This window comes from Alexandromys fortis, unplaced genomic scaffold, assembly GCF_014885135.2.
Source record: "Alexandromys fortis isolate MF-2015 unplaced genomic scaffold, M_Fortis_MF-2015_v1.1 scaffold_45, whole genome shotgun sequence".
NCBI classification, from domain to species: domain Eukaryota; kingdom Metazoa; phylum Chordata; class Mammalia; order Rodentia; family Cricetidae; genus Alexandromys; species Alexandromys fortis.
The window spans coordinates 7,227,461-7,248,976 of record NW_026067926.1 but is presented as its reverse complement, the minus strand read 5'-3'; the positions used below and the strand labels follow the sequence as shown (position 1 = coordinate 7,248,976).

The 21,516-nt window shown below is 47.2% G+C and overlaps 1 protein-coding gene across 1 annotated transcript; it reads right to left on the bottom strand.

Annotated features, from left to right (window-relative positions):
• Positions 1-1,588: 1,588 nt before the first annotated feature.
• Positions 1,589-19,240, bottom strand: Clec19a (C-type lectin domain containing 19A). The gene is given in 6 exon segments (XM_050143148.1): positions 1,589-1,668; positions 2,801-2,930; positions 5,285-5,355; positions 5,358-5,377; positions 7,728-7,935; positions 19,129-19,240. Coding segments are annotated over 6 exon segments (621 nt in total).
• Positions 19,241-21,516: the final 2,276 nt, after the last annotated feature.

The window sequence follows — 21,516 nt, the reverse complement described above, 5'->3', positions numbered from 1 at the left end:
AATGCTCTTTGTGGACCAGTCTGGCTTTGAACTCACAGAGACCCACCTGCCTCTGCCTCCCAAGTGCTGGGATTTAAGGTGTGCACTACCACCACCCGGCACAGGCATTTTCCTGATTAACAGTTCATTGTAGGAGGGCCTAGCCCATTGCAATAGGTGCCATCTCTGGGCTGGTGGGCCTGGGCTGTATAAGAAATCTAGTTGCGCAAGCCAGGGAAGTAAGCCCATGAGCAGCATTCCTCCATGGTTTCTGCTTCATGTCTTGATTCCCTCAAGGATGGATTGTAAGGCGTAGGATAAAGTAAGTCCTCCCTAAGCTGCTTTTGTTTTTGGTGTTTATCACAGCAACAGAACAGTAGCACAGCCATTCTACGAAGCTTAGCTTTTTAGACACAGTCCCTAACCCACAGCAGGTTCTGTTAAACACGGCAGAGTTTCATAGCTATAGACAGTGCCTGAACCTGAAATATCTGCTGTATGATCCTTTATGGAAAAATGTAGTAGGAAGGAGGGAGCGGGCCGTGTCCTGTTGCCCTGGCTAATTTAACCCCCGAAATAACCACACCAAAGCTGTATTAATTAAATTACTGCCTGGCCCATTAGTTCTAACCTCTTATTGGCTAACTCTTACATATTTGTTTAACCCATCTCCATTAATCTGTATACCACTTGACTGTGGCTTACTAACATGAGTCTAACCAATGCCTGTCTCAGGCAGGAGAAACATGGTGTCTGCCACACTTCCCTTCTTCCCAACATTGTGTTCTGTCTACTCCACCCACCTAAGGGCTGCCCTATCAAAAGGCCAAGGCAGTTTCTTTATTCAACCAATGAAAGAAACACAAATATAGAAGGACCTCCTACACCAGAAAAAAGTTTGCTGGCTCTGGGACAAGAAATTGCCTCTTTGAATCCTCTTTTGTGTACTGGATGCAGCTCACTCTTCTGGCAAGGAAATATGGGAATAAAAAACCCATTCCTGGCATTAATAATATTAGTAACAGAAGCTCTTATACACTGAAGTCCTCTGACACATCAGGCCTTTTGAAGTTGACATTTCTTAGATGTTTATATTTCTTTTCTACCCACTGTACAGACCAAGGTTCTCACAAGAGTGAGGTCATGTATTAAGGGGTGCCATTTAGAACTGAATCCAGCTTTTCTGCTTCCATGGACACTTTACAATCAAGCCCACTCTTCTAAGCAGAACCAAAGCTCACACCCTCTGGCCAACAGTTTATCTTCATTACCCAGAGCCCCACAGAGGGTCTCAGCTCCCTCTCCATTCTGTCTCAGTGATGCACATCACATCAGGGCTAACCAGTCAACCTGTGTCAAAGTGATCCCGTCAATCACGAACCGAAGACCTGACCAGGATGGTGACATTCAGTTCAATCCAGAATACTGGAACCTGTGTGAGCTGGTCTGCTGTCTCTTGGCCACTGAATAATTAAGGCCAGCTTGTTGAGAATCTCTGCCTGGAGGACTTCCCTTTGACGTGTGTTTCCATTTACTTTGGGTGAGATCTGTTCTAGATACCACTGCAAGACACCTTGGTGCTGAGTTCATACCGGGCAACAGGAATGCATTAGTGAATGCTCAGAGATGGGATCTTGCAGACAAAGGGGAACCTTCTGTGCCAGGTGTTACCATTCCAGGACCTCAGTGCTGTGAACAGAAGAAGCAGAGTCTTGGTGAAGATCCAGCTACTGCAGTAAAAGTCACCACGTCACTGCTCTGGAGTAAAAGTCCTCTCCAGCTAGCCTCACTTGCTGATGCTTTCTGAGACAGCTCTCTGATCTTCATTTCCCTTAAAGTTGGGTTGATCTGCCCCTGGTCTGGGGAGGGTAAACTTCACCTAGAGACTGCATGAGCTCCATTTGCTGGACTGCTGCAAGATGGCTTCCAGGATAAGTCACTTTCCTCTTCCACAACTCCCCGGGAGGAGGTGAAGGAACAGAGAAGAGCAGCAAGATGCTTGTATCTGGGATTCAGTACATGTTTCAAACCTAGCTTCATTTCTTGCCTGCTTTGACCTTGAAGAAGTTGCTCAGCTTCCTGGGGCCTGGATTCACCTTGGGCTCCACAGTTGATAGAGCAGAGAACATGAGTTCAGACAATGGCTGACACCCTGAGGAATCAATTATCTCTGTGGCCTTTTACATAGCAGTGAATAGTATGCCCATTTCCCGGGAGAGGAAACAGACTCTCAGAGAGAGTGAATTACTTCCTGCAAGATCATAGCTACATTAAGTAATGGGGCTGGAATTCAAACCCAGGTATGTACTCTTCAGTGCCCATGCCTCCATGATTCTCCAGATACAACTGTGTTCTATCATTCACAAGTGCCAGCCTGGTCTTGAGGCACTTTGGTGCCCCGTGAGCTGACCCAGGAGACTAATTCTCAGTGAAGAAAATTTTTCTTAAAAAGGAATATAGGCTGTACTGTGCACATCAAAGAACTTAATGAAATCTCTGCTACCCACTCTAATTCTCTAACGCCTTTTCATCCATTTAGAGCCGGAATGTCGGCGAACCATTACAGATCACTTCAAACACTCCTCCCCATTCCCTAGGGATGCGAGATGCTCTCCAAGGTGCTGAAAAAGGACAGCCTCTTAATCCTCAGTGTGCCAGTCCTATCCCCGGTGCCTCTCCATGCTCCCTGATGCCTCCGCATGCCTCATGGTGACTCCATTCTTCACTGTATCCCCCATTCTTCAGGGGGGTTCAGTGATTCCCCATCCCCCATTGTGTCTCTCCAGCAGCTCTGTGAGAGTTCAGGTCCCAGGGTACCCACCACTACTGGGTGGGTACCACATCTGCACACAGTCTTCTTCTGGGTCTGTATGGATGCCATCACCAGGCTGGCTCCTGTCCCAGTAACTGTAGTCACAAGGAGAACCATCCATCCATTCAAACTGTCCTTCCTGGGGTCCATTCACAGCAAGAAGGTAGAGAGGAAGACCAAATATTTGGTCAGCTCCAGTGTAGGGACAGTGTTATGGTAGTACTTCATGCCTGCCTCCTTGCATCAAAGTAATTACTTGTAATGTATACTATTGTGAAGTATTCCTATATAGTGTGTGAATATATGTCATTGTGATTGGTTAAATAAAGAAGATGACTGGTCAATAGTGAAACAGGATAAAGTTAGGCGGGAGAGCCAAACAGAAGATGCTGGGAAGGAGAAGGGTGGAGTCTGGAGTCCCAAGCAGATTCAGAGAGAAGCAAAATGGTCATGCTGTACTGAAAAAGGGTATCGTGCCACGTGGTAAAACATAGATAAGAAATATGGATTAATTTAAATGTAAGAGTTAGCTAGTAATAAGGCTGAGCTATTGGCTGATCCTTTGTAATTAATAGTAAGTCTCCATGTCAGTTATTTGAGAACTGGTGGATGGGAAAGAAACACCTGTCTACATGCTGTGGCTGGCAGCACTGCTCTTCCCAGATGCCTTTGGTCCTTATCATGTGAACTTGACTCCCTTTGTCCTCACTGCCCTGCACTGCAGGCAACATCATCTTCAGAAAACTGGCATAGATCCATTAGTGTTAGCACTCAAACTCAGGTGGTCCTGACTCCAGTCCCCAGCCTCAGCACTGTCTTTTCTCAGTTGCTGAGACTTACTCTTCCCCACCTCCTTTTATTCAAATGCCTGTGTTTTTCTCTCCTGGTCTGGAACTACACTGTTCAATCACAAGAGAAGTCCCGCTGGCAGGCTGATTGGTGCTGTAGTGAGCATGCAGACCAACTGTGGGAAGAATGACACTGGCAGGTGTGGGAGCAAGAGTCATGGCTCCTTTTGTCATTTATTCTGGTATTTAGAGCAGTACCTCTCGAAGCACAGATGATTCCGAAGTCCTTTCTACACAGTGGAATAGCAGAGAGAGGACAGGTGGAACTCAAGGTTTCCTCTCTCTCCATCTTCCTTGCTCTGTGACCTGGGCACATTACCGAACCTTTCTGAGCCTCGGTTTCCCACCAATAAAGTAGAGTGAATATCCCAGAGAGGATTGAGGGCTGAGTGACTTTCAAAGTATGTGAATGGCAACATGGAGCCTGGTGCATAGTGCCTGGCCCCGAAAAGAAAATAAAGCCCTTTCTCTGTCTCGTTTGTTAGGGCTATTAAGTCTTACAATACACATTCTTTCCCCCTTTCTTATTTTTCTTTTCTCCTCTTTTATTTTCCTTCCTTCCTTCTTTCCTTTCTTGTCCTGAGACAGGGTTCTCTATGTAACCTTGGTTGTCCTGGAACCCACTCTGTAGACCAGGCTGATCTTACAGAGATCTGCCTCTATGCGGCCATTGAGATGTGTCTGCCTCTGCCTTCTAAGGACTGGGACTACACGTGTATGCCACTACCACCCAGCCTATAATACATATTCTTTAAATTATGATTTAAGGTAGATCTAACCTAATTTTATTTATTTATTTTTGTCGATTAGGATGATTTTAATAAAAAAAACCTCTCAAGTCTCTGGGAAATACTCTAAAACACAGTTAAAACTGAGCAAGAGTATTAGTTGTACACTTTAGCTGGCATACAGTGGTCACTTCAGCAGAAATTTCCACATGATTCCACACCCCTCCCCCTTTAGGAGTTCTTTCTAACAGGAGGACCTGGGACAGAGGTAAGGAACTGGCATGGTGGCTAGTCTAGTCTTCACACTGCTACGTTAAGTGGCAATAATCATTGTACCACAGGTTCATTTGGTCATTAGTTTTATGGTGCTGGGGTTGGAGCCCAGAGCCTCTGTGTGCTCTGTCACTGTATCTCAAGTCTGTACTACATGGTCTTCCTAGATTTTTTGTTTGTTTGTTTGAGGTTCTGGTAGGGCTGAGACAGGAAGCCTGAGCTCAGAGCCTTTCACGGTAAGGAATGAGCCCAGGCAACCAAAAGGCATTTCATCTCCAAAGAAACAGTAGAGTGATCTACTGTGTGCTGAGCCTGGGTCCAGTGATGCTGAAGGGGGGGGGGGGGAAGACCCTTGTATATCTAACCACATTTTTGTTTTGGAAAATCCAAGTCAAAACAAAGGCCTCTGGTCATTCTACATGTTCCGGTCACACCCACTTCCACGGCTAACAGGCAGGTCAGCATCACACCCACCTCCAGGGCTAACTGAGGTAGGTCAGTGTCACACTTATTTCCAGGACTAACTGGGACAGGTTGGTGTCTATGTGCTGGATGCATAACTGTGACCGTCATTATTAAATCAAAGTGGAGCCTTGCTGGGAGCTTTTCCATGGGATCTGATAGCTGTGGCTTTCTCGCCTCACCTGCCTGTGGTCATGAAGGCCCATCCAGATGCCGGCTGGGATGTCAGGAACACAGCTGTTCACCAGGTCATCACAAAGACATCCTCCTCCCAGCTGTGGGTGTAGGAAGCACAGCAGCAGTTACTAAAGCAAGCTTGTTAATGTTTCTGGACTACATAAAAAGAGCACAGGATGCTTTCCTCTTCTGTTCTCTTAAGATTTCAGTTAATTAACTAACTGTGTATGTGTGTGTGTGTGTGTGTGTGTGTGTGTGCTTGAGGGTGTGCACATATGCATGTATGGTTGTGCACACCTGTGTATATGTGCAGCAACCAGAGAGTCTTCCTCTACCACTTTCTGAATGATATTCCTTTGAGGCAGTCTATCCATGACCTTCTTGGCTAGACTGGAGGCCACAAGGCCCAACAATCATTCTGTCTGGCCATCCTTGAAACTGGGGCTATAGACATTTGCTAGGGCACCTGGGATGTTATGTAAATGCTGGGATCTGAACTCTGGTCTTCCCAATTGTGAAGTGAGTGCCCTTAGCAACCGAGCCATCTCTCTAGTTCCTCCATCATTATTTATTTATTTATTTATTTATTTATTTGGTTTTTCGAGACAGGGTTTCTCTGTGGCTTTGGAGCCTGTCCTGGAACTAGCTCTGAAGACCAGGCTGGTCTCGAACTCACAAAGATCCGCCTGCCTCTGCCTCCCGAAGGCGTGCGCCACCATTGCCCGGCTCCTCCATCATTCTTAATCAGGTCAACCCTACATGGTCATCCACGCCAGCTCAGAGAAAGACTCAGCACAACACTTACTACCATTTCAACCAAAAACACTTCTCTCTCTCTCTCTCTCTCTCTCTCTCTCTCTCTCTCTCTCTCCTTTTCTTGAAAATTCAGCTCTAGGCTTGAACTCGCTTAGTCCACTCAGTGTCTTTTTGGAGGAGTCCTGGCCTTGATTTCAAAAGTTCATCAACAAAGAAACCAGTGAGGGACCCTGGTGTTTGCTCATTGTCTAAAACAATGAAGAAATAGAGATGAAAGAATAAAAGGGCAGGCAGATGGGTGAGTGGAGGGAAGGAAGCAGGAAGGGATAAATGGGTGGATAAAAGATGGGTGATGAATGGATAGAAAGATAGAGGGATCTAGGGAAGGAAGGCTGAGCAGCTGGACACAGTAAAACAGACTCACAGGGGCTACAAGTCATTTATGTTAGGACTGTGCTTCATATTACACGGCCATGAATTCATTTCATCCTCATAGCAAACTGGGACTGGAGTGGGCACGACTGGCTGTCTGCCCCAAAGCCATTGCCACAGATGGCTTCATCTCGCTACTGTAAATATTATAGCCTAGAAAGCCATATTCTCTCTCCAGTTCTCTTTGAAGCTAACTTTGCCAAGAGACCCAGTTCAAACACCTAGCTGAAAGGCACGGCTTCCAGGGAGTATCTGGGAAGCATCTTCTCCTGGTAGAAGGAAGAAGGTGTGTGGAGAAGGCTCTGGTCTCTGCTCTGCCCTTCCTGTTCAGGAACTTTCTCCTGAGGAACATCAAGGTAACTGCTCAGCAAAGAGTGGTTCACCTATTGCCTTGATATCAGCGAGCCCGGAAGAAGCCATCAGCCAAAGTCAGGAGCTCAGAGGAAGGATGTGAGGACAAGCAGACCAATGACAGCACAGGTCACACAGATGGCCACACAACCAGATGGACAGACCCCAAGTGGTTCCCATCATGGAAGAGGTGAACCTCAGTGCACCAGGGAAGTCATAGTGCACCGGTCCTGGACCGGAGGTCTATCCGCTCCCATGAGCATGCTCCAAAAGTCCGCCATTTTGTGGGGGTGTCCACTATGGAGGATATCTCACACGGAGTGGAGGTCAGAGCACGAGGTCGTGCTTTCCACTTTGTTGAGGAAAGATCTCTCTTGTTTCTGCTTTGTTGATAACTCAAGGGAACCAGCCTGCAAGCTTCCAGGCAGTTCTGTCTCTACCTACCACCTCACACAAGGAGTGCTGGATACAGACATGTGTCAGATGCAAATGTATCTGTCGCCCCGCCCCTCTGTCCGCTCCCCCCCACCCCAGGTTCTGAGGCTCAAACTACCCTAGCCAGGCTGGTATCACTGGCGCTTTTCCCTACCCAGGCCATCTTCCTGACCCACCTCTTCCCATTTCACACATGTTTATCAGGTCAGCTGTTTCACGGGATCAAGAGCGCCGATGCCCTGCAGTGCATGGCACAAACCTGGCGACTATAAAGATGATTCTCCCAGCATGCTCTTTGCTCCCACTGCTGAGTTATTTCCCCTCCATTCCACCCAAATAACTTCAATGACAACTTGTGCTGGGTAAAAAGGAACTTCCGTGACCTGAACCAGAAGCCAGTTGGAGACATCAGACTCCTGTCCTTTTCCCAAGGGACACTTGGCTAGGCCACAGAGGCCTGGGAAGTCCACTCACCCGTGAATGGAGGCCACCCTGGCAGATTTCCTGCCAACAGTGATCTGAGAGCCGTGCAGTTTGGCTTCGGCCCAGGTCTTGTTGATAGGGTAGAATCTGTAGCAATGACCTTTGAACCCTCTCCAGAACAGGGGACACAGCAGGGCCATCTGGGGCACCTCTGAGAGAGCTGGGGAGAGAAAGCAGAGTGGGAGGAAGATTGGTGGTGCTCATGTTGTCTCTGTGACTTATTACTTATTTTTTAAAAAGTAAAACATATCCATTATGATTAACACAGTTCTGCATCTGAAGTCTAAAAATACATGTACACCCCAGGGCTACCTAAAAAAGACCCTGTATCAAACAAACAAACAAACCAAAAAAGAGTTATTTTAATTGTTTATGCATCATGTATGTGAGTTTGCTGGGTCTATGCAGGCGCCACGTAGTGACAGGGTCTACTGAGCCCAATGGGGGCGCCAGCTCCCTTGCTGCTATAGTTACAGGTGGCTGTGAACCATCACGTGGGTGCTGGGTCAGAACCTGGGTTTTCTCTTAAGTGCTGAGCCGTTTCTGTAGCCCCTATTAAGATTGTTTTAAATAGCCCCTTTGTAGCCCTCCTAGAGTTTAATAACTGCCTTATCTTCGGATAATTAGATTCCTTCCTCCCTTCATTCCTTTGTTCCTTCTTTCCTCCCTCCCTGCCTCTCTCCCCCTTTCTTCTTTCCTTTCTTCCTTCGTTCGTTTGTTCGTTCCTTCCCTCCCTTCCTACCTCCCTTTCTCTCTCTCCTCCCTCCTTCCCTCCCTCCCTTTCTCCCTCCCTCCTTTCTTCCTTCCTTTCTTCCTCCCTTCCTTTCTAGATAAAAAGCTACTAGTAATAACACTGAGACAACAGTTTCATGCCTCAAGCTTTGTCGGTGTTTCTGATGGTTTTCTGGGGAGAGACTTGGGTGGCTTTGATACAATTTCTAAATTGCCTCCTGAACGCAATTTCCCCTCTCACTGCCATGGCTGAGGGCACCCATCTCACTTGCTCGTCCTGACTGCCATCATCTCCTGGGGAATCTTTGCAAATTTTATAAGCAAGAAATGGTGCCTTGTTTCAATAAGTAATTCTAGGCTATCTGGCAAGTGCGTGCATTTACTGATAAGCTAGAAGCAAGACTTTGTATCTTTTGCCCTCCACACTGCTGGGGTTAGGATCGGTTGTTAATTGTGAAAAGCAACACATTGAAAACCACAACAAGGTCATGGTGTTTGAGATGATAAATTTCTCTCAAGTCTTGGCTCCTCTTCAAATTTCTTGTGGGTGTTGTTCTTGGACACAGAAGTCGGTTGTTGGGAGAGGCAGACAATTGAGAACCTTCCATCCACTAGGTTGGGAGACCCATGTGGTGAGCAGTGGTCCCTGATCACCTATGTGCTGGTCAGTGAGCAGTGGTCCCTGGTCACCTATGTGACTCACCCAAAGTTCCTCTGTACTGTTGGGGCATCTATCTTCGGCCTACAGGCCCATAGTTTCCAGCAGACATTTCCACAAAGCAGGAAATTTCAAAGGCAGTCACTATCTGCTTGTCCTGAAGAATGTCTTGCAGACTCTTTCATGAATCAGGAACCCCGAAAGATCATCTCACCTTTTGGCAAGTTCAGTAGTCCTCTCTCTGCGGGTTCTCTGTGTCCAGTTTGTGCAATAATCCAGGCAAGAGCAGTTTCTTGCCCAAATGGCTATCAAACTCCATAAGGATCCTCTTCGTTGCCCATCTTCTTCTTAAAGTAGATTGGTGCTGCCAGGAGCAGAGTGTCTCATTGTCATGAAAAGCCCTAAGTTATTAAAACATTTAAAATGCCATATTCTATAATCTTTGAAAAATATGAAGAATACCTATCTAAAATATATCTATGTACATCTAGAAAATCTTAACTAACATGACTACAAGCTTGACTATTATGATTATCTATTAACTACCTATATACATTACATTTTTAAGTGTACTACACAATCACAATACCTTAATAAAGATCAGAAATACATATGCATATAACAAAATTGACCTTAAATCTCTATCAATAAAGCAAAATCTATACTAATGAAAATTATTCATATCTATATCATATCCCCCTTTAATGTAAAAGAATGTTTATAAACCATATTTGGGAACGTGGGCACAGTTTTTTCTCTCCAAACTGCTTCCTGCTGAATGGCAACGTCGTTAATTAGGTCTTTCATGGTATAATCTGTGTGCTAGTTTCATCTCAGTTGGCAGTTGAGCAAAGCAATTTTCTGAAGATGTTTACAGCAACCCTTGAGGAGGGCATGGTCCATCATACCATATCGGAATAGAAGAAATGAGCAGGGTCTCATCCTCTGTGAAAACAAAATAAGAAACTCCTTTCCAAAGCATCATGTCCTTAGATCCAAATTTCAAAGTCAAGGCATTTTCAAAATATCTATGTTGGATTAGTTCAGCAGCATTTATAAACAAATATCTTTTAGCAGCTGTTGCTCCTTCCTCAGCATTCAAACAATTCAAAGAGAGCATAATAGCATACAGTATCAAAATTCTCTGTGTATTTTCCATCTTTGTGCACTTTATTTTAACCTCTATTTCGTTTATTTTTACATTTATTTTATATTCTTTGTATCTTTGTCCTGGAATAACTCTGTAGACCAGGCTGTCCTTGAACTCTCAGAGATCCATCCATCTCTGCCTCCCAGGCATTGGGATTAAAGGTGTTTGCTACTACACCTTGAACTCACAGAGTTCTGTTTGTCTCAGCCTTCTAGGCACTGGGATTAAAGGCATGTGCTACCACACCTTGAAGTCACAGAGATCAATCTCCCTCTGCCTCCCAAGTGTTGGGATTAAAGGTGTGTACTACCACACCCAACTATTCTCTTTCTTTCATTTTTTACTTTTAAGAACTTTTAACTTTTAGCTTGCATATATTTTTAACACACTGTAAATCATTTAAATGTTTTCTTTTTCTTTGACGCTCTCTTTACTGTATCTCTCTCTGTTTTTCTAACCACATGAGTCTTTAATTTACCAAGCAATCTCAGTAGGACTAAAGCCATGGCGGCTGGATCCAGCTCATTCCTTAGCTTTCCAGCCTCATGGCTGAGGTACTGGCTGTAGCCGTGTTTACTGCCATAACTCTATGGCATTTCAAGGTCCCTGCCAGAAAGTAAGCTTCAGCAGCCTGTGCTTGCAAACCGCATGAACCGCCTGTGTAAAAGAGTTAGAGTTTGCCCTGGCAGGACAGCCCAGAAAGCCGGCATTTTTAAACAGCGCAGCTTTTTTCCTGCCACGGCTGAAAACCGAAAAGCATGCGTTCAGCTTTTCGTCAACACCGTTTAAGTGTTTCGTGGCAGGACCTCTTAATGAGCTGCAGGGTTTTGCAGCTAAAGCTGAGTCAGGAAGCCTCTCTTAGATGAGAGCGCTTGCTTGCCTCTAGCAAGCAGAGTAGACCTGAGAAAATGTTGCTACCAAGAAAACATGCTTTACTCTTTCCCAAGCTTTTTCAGGCTTTTGGTGGATTCAGTTGTCCACACGTCTGGGTGAAAGGAAGTCAGGACAAGAATGCAAACAGGACAGGATCCTGGAGGCAGGAGCTGAGGCAGAGGCCATGAAGGGGTGCTGCTTACTGGCTTGCTTGCTCATCATGGCTTGCTCAGCCTGCTTTCTTATAGAACCCAGGATCACCAGCCCAGGCATGATCCCAGCCACACCTGGCATGGCTCTCCCCCATCAATCACTAATTAAGAAAATGCCTTAAGGCCAGATCTTATGGAGGCATTTTCTCAGTTGAGGTTCCCTCCTTTCAGACGACTCAAGCTTGGGTCAAGTTGACATAAGACCAGCTGGCACAGGTCCCACCAGGAGGGAATCTCTGGTACGTACTTATGCCCTCTGGCTCCCATCTGCACCCAGGATTTTTGTCCAGTGTCATCTCTGATTGGTCAATAGTTACGGTGACCACTCGTCTTCTCCCAGAATTCTGGCACACAGAGGGTATTGTGAGACTAAGAGTCAATCACTTTTATTTCATTTCTAATTATTGGAGTGTTTACATGCATATAAATGTAGTGCCCATGGAGGCCAGAAAAAGGCACTGGAACCCCTAGAGCTGGAGTCATGGGCAGATGTGAGTCACCTGATGAGTGTGCTGAGGCAGGAACTCGGATCCTCTGAAAGAGCCCTAAGCTTAACTTCTGCATCATCTCTTTAGTTCAGGTTATGAATGAATACAAGCATGCAGGAATGTAATCAAACAACACTGAAGGTTAGTTGCCCGATCTGAGTTTTCCAGATTGTTCTGCACTATCATGGAATGAGCAAAATAGCATGGCCCGGAGTCTCGGTGGCCATACAGACTCTTGGGAACACTTACTCAGTTATCCATGTTTGAAACCTGGGAACTGCTGGTCTGTAAGTAGGAAGATGAAGCCTATAAAAGAAACTTCCTTCTTTTGTCCTTCCTCCTTCTTCCCCTCTTTTCCTCCCACCTTTCCATCTCTCCTCTTTTCTCTCCCTTTCTCTTCTCTTTTCCTTCATTTCTCTTGTCCTTCTCTCCTCTCCCCTTTCTTCCTGCCTTGGACAGAGCTTAGAAAAGAGGAATTAACTAAGCGAAGGGTAGCTGGGCAGGAAGAGGAGGAGCCCTCGGTCTCAAAGCCTTTCTCCCCAAGGCGGAAAATACTTCCGAAGCTACTCTGCATCTTCCCAATCTGGTCCCTCTGAGGTTTCCCCTCCACTAAGGAAAAGGAGTTTCTGCATGCCTGGGTTGAAATAGACCAGAAAATGGGACCATGGCAGGTCACTGCCCAATTGCTCCCCTTCTCTCCAGGCAAGCAAAAACCTTTAATAGAAGGGTTGGGAGCCACAAGAATGAGCTCCTTCCTAGCTGGCTGGTACTTCCCCTCTCCCTTGGCCTCTCGGAACTAAGAACCTTAGAGGTGAAGGGTTTTCATCAATTTGACCCCTGACCAGCCTTTGCTAGTCTGTCCATCTTTACAGGCACACTGCTGGATTTGTATATCGACCTTTAGAAAATGGTGGTAATTCAATAACCAGAACCACTTGCTGTGTGCCAGGCACTGTGCTAAGTGCTTTGAACATATTAATTTAATCTTCATGTCCTACCAGGTAGGCACCATAATCATTGCTATTTTACAAAGAAACTCAGAACACACCAAGGTTGGCTACCTTGTCAAGGTCGCAGAATTGCTCGGAGGTAGCCTATGGAGCCCAAGATTCATTCATATTCTCTCTCTCTCTCTCTCTCTCTCTCTCTCTCTCTCTCTCTCTCTCTCTCTCCCCTCTTTCTTCCCTCCCTCCCTCCCTCCCTCCCTCCCTTCCTTCCTTTCTAAGAGAGAGAGTGCACAGAAATAATGACGTCATTAATATTTAACTGTGGATGTGAATCTTGCGGGCAAAATTGGAAACTTGCTATTTGTTTGCTTCTTTGAGGAAAAGAATTAATGGCTCTCTGGTCCCTGACAGAAAAGACCTCACAAGTAGTTAGGACAGAGTACCACAAGAGGTGCCCAGATGGGTGATGGCAAGGGTTGTCCCTGGAGCATCTGAACAGCACATAAGTCAGATTTGAAGATCTGAGGGGCTTCCTGGAAAAGGACCTGGACGATGTTAAGAGTCAGAGACTGTTCCAGGCAGAGGGCATGGCTCAGGCAGAAGGTGTGGCGCAGGCAGAGGGCGTGGCGGATATCATGGTGCAGGCAGAGGGCAAGGTGCGGGCAGAGGGCAGAGGGCACGGCCCAGGCAGAGAGGCATGGCGCAGGCAGAGGGCAGAGGACGTGGCGTGAGCAGAGGGTGTGGCAGAGGGGCAGGCGCAGGCAGAGGGCGTGGCCCAGGCAGAGGGCGTGGTGCCGGCAGAGGGCAATGGCTCAGGAAGAGGGCAGGGGACGTGGCCCAGGCAGAGGGCGTGGCCAGGGCAGAGGAAGGAGTGTGTGGGGGACTGAGAGTAGTTCAACAGGGTTAAGAATCTGAGAAGGAATCCAAGGTGAGGCTGGAGGGAGCTAGGGGGATAGTGGGAGAGAGGCAGACAGGAGATGCAGGGCAGGAGGAGGAGGCTTGTTGCTCAGGAAACCAAGAAGCCAAACTGCATGGTCTTTTTCTCAATTAGCAGCAGCCACGGGCTCCCAGCTGGGGGTGTAGGGGGAGTCAAAGCCCTTGGGAGATGAGCTTGTTCTGGGATGAAAACACATCCGTGGAATCCAGCTCTCCCACTTTGCAAGAATAAATTGTCACCTTCCCACTCAATCTGGCTGTGCGCTCCCTGGCCCCGCTCCAGCCACCCACAGATGCAACACTCTGCTCTCTGCTGCCTCCTGCAGATGCACTGCTTTGCTGCCGCGGCCTCCTGCCAAGATCAGCCAGGGAACCAGACAAGGAAAGGAGGTGGGGAGACCCCGAGGACACCTTCGCCTCCCCGTCCCTTCCCACAGTGGGCCCCCAACCCTCCTGGGAGCTAAAGGGAAGTGACTTCCAGACTCCAGCGAGGTGGAGGGCTGGCTGCATTTATCACCCATCTATTGCCTGCCTGGTCTCAATTCTTGGCAGTCCTTAAAGCAAGCCTTGCTAATTTCATCTTGAGCTCTGCCTTGTCCTCTCTGAGATACGATGGCCCGAAACTATTGTTAAGATTGATCCTAGCAGGGGTCATTTACCGGGTGCTTAATGCTTGATTCCTGAGGCCAGCCGAGGAGTGATATTAGATTTGTGCCCACTTTGTAGACAAGGATTGGAGAGGCTGCCACTTGCTATCAGGTTTGTGACTCTCTGAAACTCCTAAGCTCTTTAGTGCTGCTGGAAGACATGGTTCCACGCTCGTGGCTCTGTGGCTCATCGGCTAAGCATAGTTGACCTTCATACCTACAGTCTCTGGTCCATGAGTTTAACAATAGTGGAAAGAAAAGGTCTGGGGAGGCACCGCCCTTGGGCTGAACACAGACTTCTGGGTGCTGAGATTCATGCCCGGGCATTTGCATAGGCAAACACTCTACCTAGGTTCCAGCTTCTGGTGTTTTGAGATAGGGTCTCGCTCTGTAGCTCAGGCTGGCCTTGGATTTAAGATTCTCTTGTCTAAGATTCACTTTTCTTTTGTGTCATCCTTCTCTACACAATGCACCCCAGAACTCAGGAAATGGGCACTGGTTATATGCAACTTCTGTGTCCTTCTCCAGCAGGGACCCCACAGGAATGCTGGAACCAATCCCCTGCAGATGGCTGAGGGACCACAGTATGTTAGACATCAAGTTTAACCAAGATTTAATTAAAGACATCAGCATTTACTGGGTTCCTATATGTCCCTAAGTGTGTACGCTCATGCTGTTCCCACATGGTATAAGTTGTCATATGCTAAGGAGTATTCCAAAGTATGTGTAGCGTGTCCTTTGACGACAGAGGAGGAGCAAGAATGGCCAGAGCCTCTGAGGCATGCTCCAGGATTGGGTTACTCTAGGAGGAAGGACATCCAGTTGCTTGAGCCTCTGTGCTCCTGTTTAGGAGCTCGGGCTATGGCACCAGATGGCCCTGATTGGAAACTCTGCTCCCGAGCCTGTTGAATCTGCAAAATGGGCATGGGTGGGACTGGGCAGAGGCTCAGTGGGTAAAGTGCCATCTGTGTAAGCATGAGGACTGGAGTTCATAAGATCTCCAGTACCAAAGGGGGAAAAAAAAACAGGCACAGTGACATGCCTCTGTGATCTCATTGTTGGGAGTTAGAGACAGGCAGATCCCTGAAACTCATTAGCCAACTAGCCTAGCTGAATCAGTGAGTTCCAGAAGCAGCGAGAGACCCTGCCTCAAAAACAGAAATAAAGGGCTGGAGAGATGGCTCAGAGGTTAAGTGCATTGCCTGCTCTTCCAAAGGTCCTGAGTTCAATTCCCAGCAATCACATGGTGGCTCACAACCATCTGTAATGGGGTCTGGTGCCCTTTTCTGGCCTGTGGGCATACACACAGACAGAATATTGTATATATAATAAATAAATATTTAAAAAAATAAAAATAAATAAGGAAGACACCAAATGTCAATCTCTGATCTCTACAAAACAACATTCAACATGCATGTGTGTGTGTGCACATGAGAGTGCGAGTGTGCATGCGCGCGTGTGCACACACACACAGTGGGCTTGGATGAGTCCTTATTTCTCCGGAAAGATGCCTAGGCAGAGGCAGCACCATAACAGACTTCAAGTATAACTCATAGAAGAAGCAGTCTGAGCCCCAGAACCTTCCAGCAGCTAAGAAGACAATGCTGTATTTCTGGAAGGTCAGGAGAAAGTTGAGTAAGTGGTTTGACTGATTGCTACATCTACACCTTGAGGCTCCGCAGAGGCAGGAGCTGAGTTTCAGACAACTTTGCTCTGGATTCAGGAGCTGGGGGAAGGAACCAGCAATGGCTGAAGAATCCTAATAGCACTTACCTTTGTTACTGCTATTAGGTTCTAGCTCTAAGTACTTCATCCACAGAAACAATGAAATCAAAGGCAATTTCAGAGGAAAGCCTGGGGGAAGTCTAGTTTGGCTAAATGCCACAGGCAAGTGTGAAGGACTTTTTTCCCCCCCAGGAAATTCAGGACTGATGGGGAGCCAGTCTGTGCATAGATTAGCATGCTTAGGGGATGGATAATGATAAGCAGGAGCTGTAGGAGAATGGACGGATGCCCTGCATTGCTTTGTATAGAATAGCTGGGGGTATCCAGAAGAGGAAGGAAATCAAGTTCATCCAACACAAGAGGATTTTGGGGTGCTCATCCACTCTCAAGGTCTGCGAGGAACCAAGGAGACCCTACTAAGTCCTTTCTAGTCACCCAGCAGAGCATGCTCTCAATGTTGTGTGTCAGGCTCTCTAGGTTGATATAATTTTCCCAGAGTCCCAGTCTGCTGGGTGGGGAGTCTGGGGAATGCAATTGGTGCTTCTGAGCAGTGATGATCCTGCTCAGCAGTCTGCGGCCTCAGTTTCCCCGCTGTAGACCTCGGTCATTCTGCAGTAGGGGGAGGTCAGTTCCCCCGCTGCAATAGGGAAGGGTTGAGTGGAATGGATTTCTAAGTCAGAGGTCTCCAAGATGGCTGGGTTTCATATGATCCTGTATCTATAAAAGAGGGTGACACATGGGGGCAGGTGTGTTGCCTCGGAAGTTCCTGTTTCTGGTGAATCCTGTTTGCCACGATGAAACTCTCCTGCCTTTATCATCACAACACCAGAATCACAATGACAGGGGTGTCAAAAGAAAAAAAATGCTGTTTTTTTTTCAAATGTTCGTCATGCAGTCAGCACCTCATGTGCACTGTCTGGTGTGCATGTGCATGCGCGTGCATGAGGGTGTGTGTGTACGCATGTGTGTGTAGATGTGCATGTGTGCACTCGAGCATGTGTAGTGAGATGTTCGTGTGTGGGTGCAGAGTGGATTTGGATGTATAAGTGATTGAAGTTGGGTTTCTACCTCTGTCCCTCTCTGTCTTGTCTTTGGACACGTGGTCTCTCACAGGACTGCAGCTCACTGGTTCAGCTGGGCTGGCTGACCAGCAAGTCCCGGGCATCTTCCTGGCTCTGCCCAGCTCTGTGATTACAGGCACACTGTGGGGCCAGGCTTTTTACCAGGCACTCGGGAGAAAACTCAGCTCCTTATGCTGTACGACATGCAGTTCCAGCCATGGGCTGAGGGACAAGTTTCTGCAGTTTCAGGCCCCAGGTATGGATTCTGCCATCACAGCCCGAGCTGGCTATATACACACAGAGAGCTTGGATAGAAGCGAAGCCCCCAGGCTGGGCCAGGTGAGGCAAGGCTATCCACCTCCCTACCAGGGGATTGCCAAACAAATAAATAGAAGAGTGGTTAGTACCATCAGAATTTCAGATAAATAACAAATAATTTTTTCTATAAATTTGTTCATGCAATAACTGAGGTACTCTTAGACTAACAAAGGATTCATTGGTACCTATTTATTGGTGTTTTTTGTTTGTGGGCTTGTTTTCAAGACAGGGTCTTTCTATGCAGCCTTGGCTGGCCTGGCACTAGCTCTGTAGAACAGGCTAGCCTCAAACTTACAGAGATCCACCTGTCTCTGCCTTCTGCGTGCTGGGATTAAAGGTGTGCGCCACCACCACCTGACTTATTTACTGGCATTTTAACTGGTAACTCTGAGCACCCCACAGGGCCACAGCCCAGTAACTGGCCTTATGACAATCTCCATCTGGAGAGTCCTTTTAAACGGGGATGAAAAGGACTGATCTCCACCACAGGTTTCCTGAAAGATTACATAAACCCATAATGAAAAGTATTTAGAACTATGCTGATATATAGTAGGGGATTTGTGAGTCTTGCCTCACAAATCTGCTGTTTGTGTCTACACACACTGACACACATATGTGTATATATGTATTTAGGAGAGCAACACACATGTACCACAGGCTAGCCTGTCACTTCATCTGTAATCCATCGGACTTTGAACTCTCTAGCCTCTTAATTCAGCCTCCCAAATGCTGGGTTTACAGACGTGGACCACTGCTCCTGGCATTAGGGGATCTTTTAAACAATGCTTGAAAAGCACTTGGTGGAGGTTTCAGATAAGAGCCTCAGGCACATGGGCACAAGGAGATGCAAGATGCCCCCCAACCTGAGAGCAGTTCCCTGGCCTTAGCGGTCCAGCCTACCCTTCGCAATATGAAAGAATTCAAACTCACTGGCTGTCCCTTGTCCCCCCAATGGCATGTAGGGAGGTCATGTGCCTGAGGCTGATGAGTCTTAGTTCCTGGGGACATCCCACAAAGTCCAGAGAGACAGATATCGCTGCTGGGGAGACCAGGAGAGGGACAACTGTATTCGTCCTGCACATCTGTTTCCAGTGCATGTGTATCTGAAAGTTCTCTGGGAATGGTTGGCATTGCCACGGCTAGAGTGGGAGGAGGGTTCCAGAAATCAGATTTTGAACAAAAATACCATTTTCCTTTTCCCCATGGTGCCAGGTACTGTGCTAAGAACTTTCTCCATGGTCGAGAGAAAGTAGTCATCTTACGACCCACCCCCACCATTCTGGAGCAGGAAGCAGGAGGGTTGAGATTTCAGGACCTGCCTAGGATAGTAGCAAGATCCTGTCTCAAAAATAAATGATTGAATAACAAGAGTTTAAAGGGAGAGAGAAGAGGGAGGGAGGGAAAAAGGGAGGGAAGGAGGGAGGGAGGGAGGGAATCAGTCTCCCAGATTACAAAGCATGTAAACTGCAAAGCTGGAATTTAAACTTTAAGGGACTTGGGATGCTCCCTCGTTAGGCCATCTTAGCCCCCCAGCACCCCACCCTCCCTCAGTATTCCTGCAGCCCAGGCAAGCTGGCCTCACTAGGGTCCTCAAGTCTGGAAGTGGCCTCCTGCAACCTGCCTTGCCCCTGGGCACTGTGCTCACCTGAGTGGATACTGATGTCGGTGTGTGGAAAGGCCTCTGGCTTGAGCAGAAGAGCTTGGGTACCTGATGGCTCTTCTAGGTTCAGGCAAAGCCTCCAGCAGCTCTGGTCCATGGTGTAGACCCCAGCCCCTCCCCCTCCTGACTCTCCCTCCACTCCTCTGCATCACTGAGCACAATGCCCAATGACATCTAAGAACAAAGCAGAGCTCTAGCCCCCTGGGAGCCCCTGAGCCTCCTGGGTTCCCGGCTCTGAGTCACGCCACCTTGTTTCTGAGCCTCAGTTTCTGCCTCTGTCAGACGGGATCATGAAGTGGCCTGTGTTCCAGCTTGTCCACCAATCACCTCTATCCTCTTGGGTGAAAAACCTCACAAAAGCTGAAAATACAAGGTGAGGTTGATTAGGTTGATTACACCCCAGCCATGGAACTGATTTGCGTGGTCCACATAATGTCTTAAAATTAATATAAAAACAGGGCTGGTTCAGGACATGTCGCCAAGCCTGATGACCCGAGACTTGCATGGACACACGCGAAGGAAGGGAGATCTGACTCCTGCAAGTTTTCCTGACTTCCAGCACACACACACACACCCCACACACCACACATTGATGTCAGAATATAAAAATCAGGAGGCTTTTGGCTAAGGGACAATTTCTGTCTCCTGCTGCAAATCTGAAAGCTGGATGAGACTCGGTCCCCATTTCTGCAGCAGAATCGCTACCCAGAGGTGAGGACGGCACCCACATCAGGAGGACTTACCAACCCAGGTTTACCAAGGTCTTGTCCACTAGTCTGATGTTGAGGCCACCAAGGTTTCTCCAGCGGCTTGCAGGGTTAAAGGAGGCATCCGTGGAAGGGTTATACAATGAGTGATAAATGTCACAGTGGTCATTCTTTGAGCCCAGCTCTGCTGTGTGGTTTGTTCATTCTTCAAAGTCTGAAAGCCCTCTGGTGTTTCAATCAGGATTTCACTGCATGTAGGAGGGTTTCTATTCCTTTCATTATACATTTGTATGGTCATGTGGCCTGGGCAGGCGGGAGCCTGAGGCTGGTGTCAAATGTCTCCTTTAATGACTCTTCCCTGACTTTACTTTTAGAGACAGGGTCTCTCTCTGAACCAGGAGTTCGTCGAGGCTGCTAGACTGGCTGGCCAATGAGCTTTAAGAATTCTTCTTTCTTCGACTATGGGATTACTGGTATGTGTGGCTGAACATCTTTTTACATGGGTGTGGAGATTCAAATTCAAGTACTTTACCAACAGAGTCAAGTCCCCAGCCCCAGAACCCGTCTTTGTGAAAACAATAATTGTTCTCGCTTCTAATCTGTGTGTTCTCAGGCAGGTCACTTTTCCTTTCATCTCATTAATAATAAATGGTATGTATCTCCAAGAGATTAAATTAAATTCATTCCTTTGCTTACACTATTTTTTAATCTTGGAATTTTTATAGCCCTGGCCTGAAATTCATGATCCTTCTCTGTCAGGCTCCCCAGAGCAGGGATGACAGGTACGTGCCACCACAGCCAGGTGTTTATTCTGTTTAGCATGGATGCTGGCCTGGAGAAGATGCTGCTATTATTGAGCTGGATCTCATGAGAGACTTACCCTGGCACCAGCTGCACCCTCTCCATTTTGTATGCCCCTTATCCTCCCCCAAAGTGCGCTGCAGGATTCTCTGACACTTCACGTAACTGGCATTCGTGAGTAAGATGGGAATATGTCAACTTGGTTTCCTAGTCACTCATTTTCCCTCTGGAACCCCCACTGCTAAGCTTGTGAGGAACAACTTAGCTCTCACCCACACAGCATGCTTTGCCCCACTGGAATGAGCACTGAAGTCTGCCAAGGCATGACTCAGCACTCAGGCTCAACTCAGGCCCAACTCCAGCTTACAGCAAGTCTGGGGTATACCAGTTGTCTCACGACCATTGTATTAGGGTAACTGCCAAAGCATGCATATTTATTCAGAACTGGTGAACATTTAGTGCATGCTTATTAAGAGTGCTGACATTACTGTGAATATAAATGTTAGTGTGGACCGGGCAGTGGTGGTGCAGGCCTTTAATCCCAGCACTTGGGAGGTAGAGGTAGATGGATCTGTATGAGTTCAAGGCCAGCCTGGTTTACTGTGCAAGTTCTAGTTCAGGCTCCAAAGCTACAGAGAAACCTAATCTCAAACAACAACAACAACAACAAAAAATGTTAATGTGTGAATGAATATCAGTCTGCATCATTGACTTGACTGGATTTGGAACCACTTAAAAGACACATTTCTGAGTGTGTTTATGCCTTTCCAGAGAAATTTACCTGAAGAAAAATGACCCATCCTGAATGTCGGTATGCCATTTGACGGACTGGAATGCCAGACTAAAAAGAAGAGAAGAGGAGGAA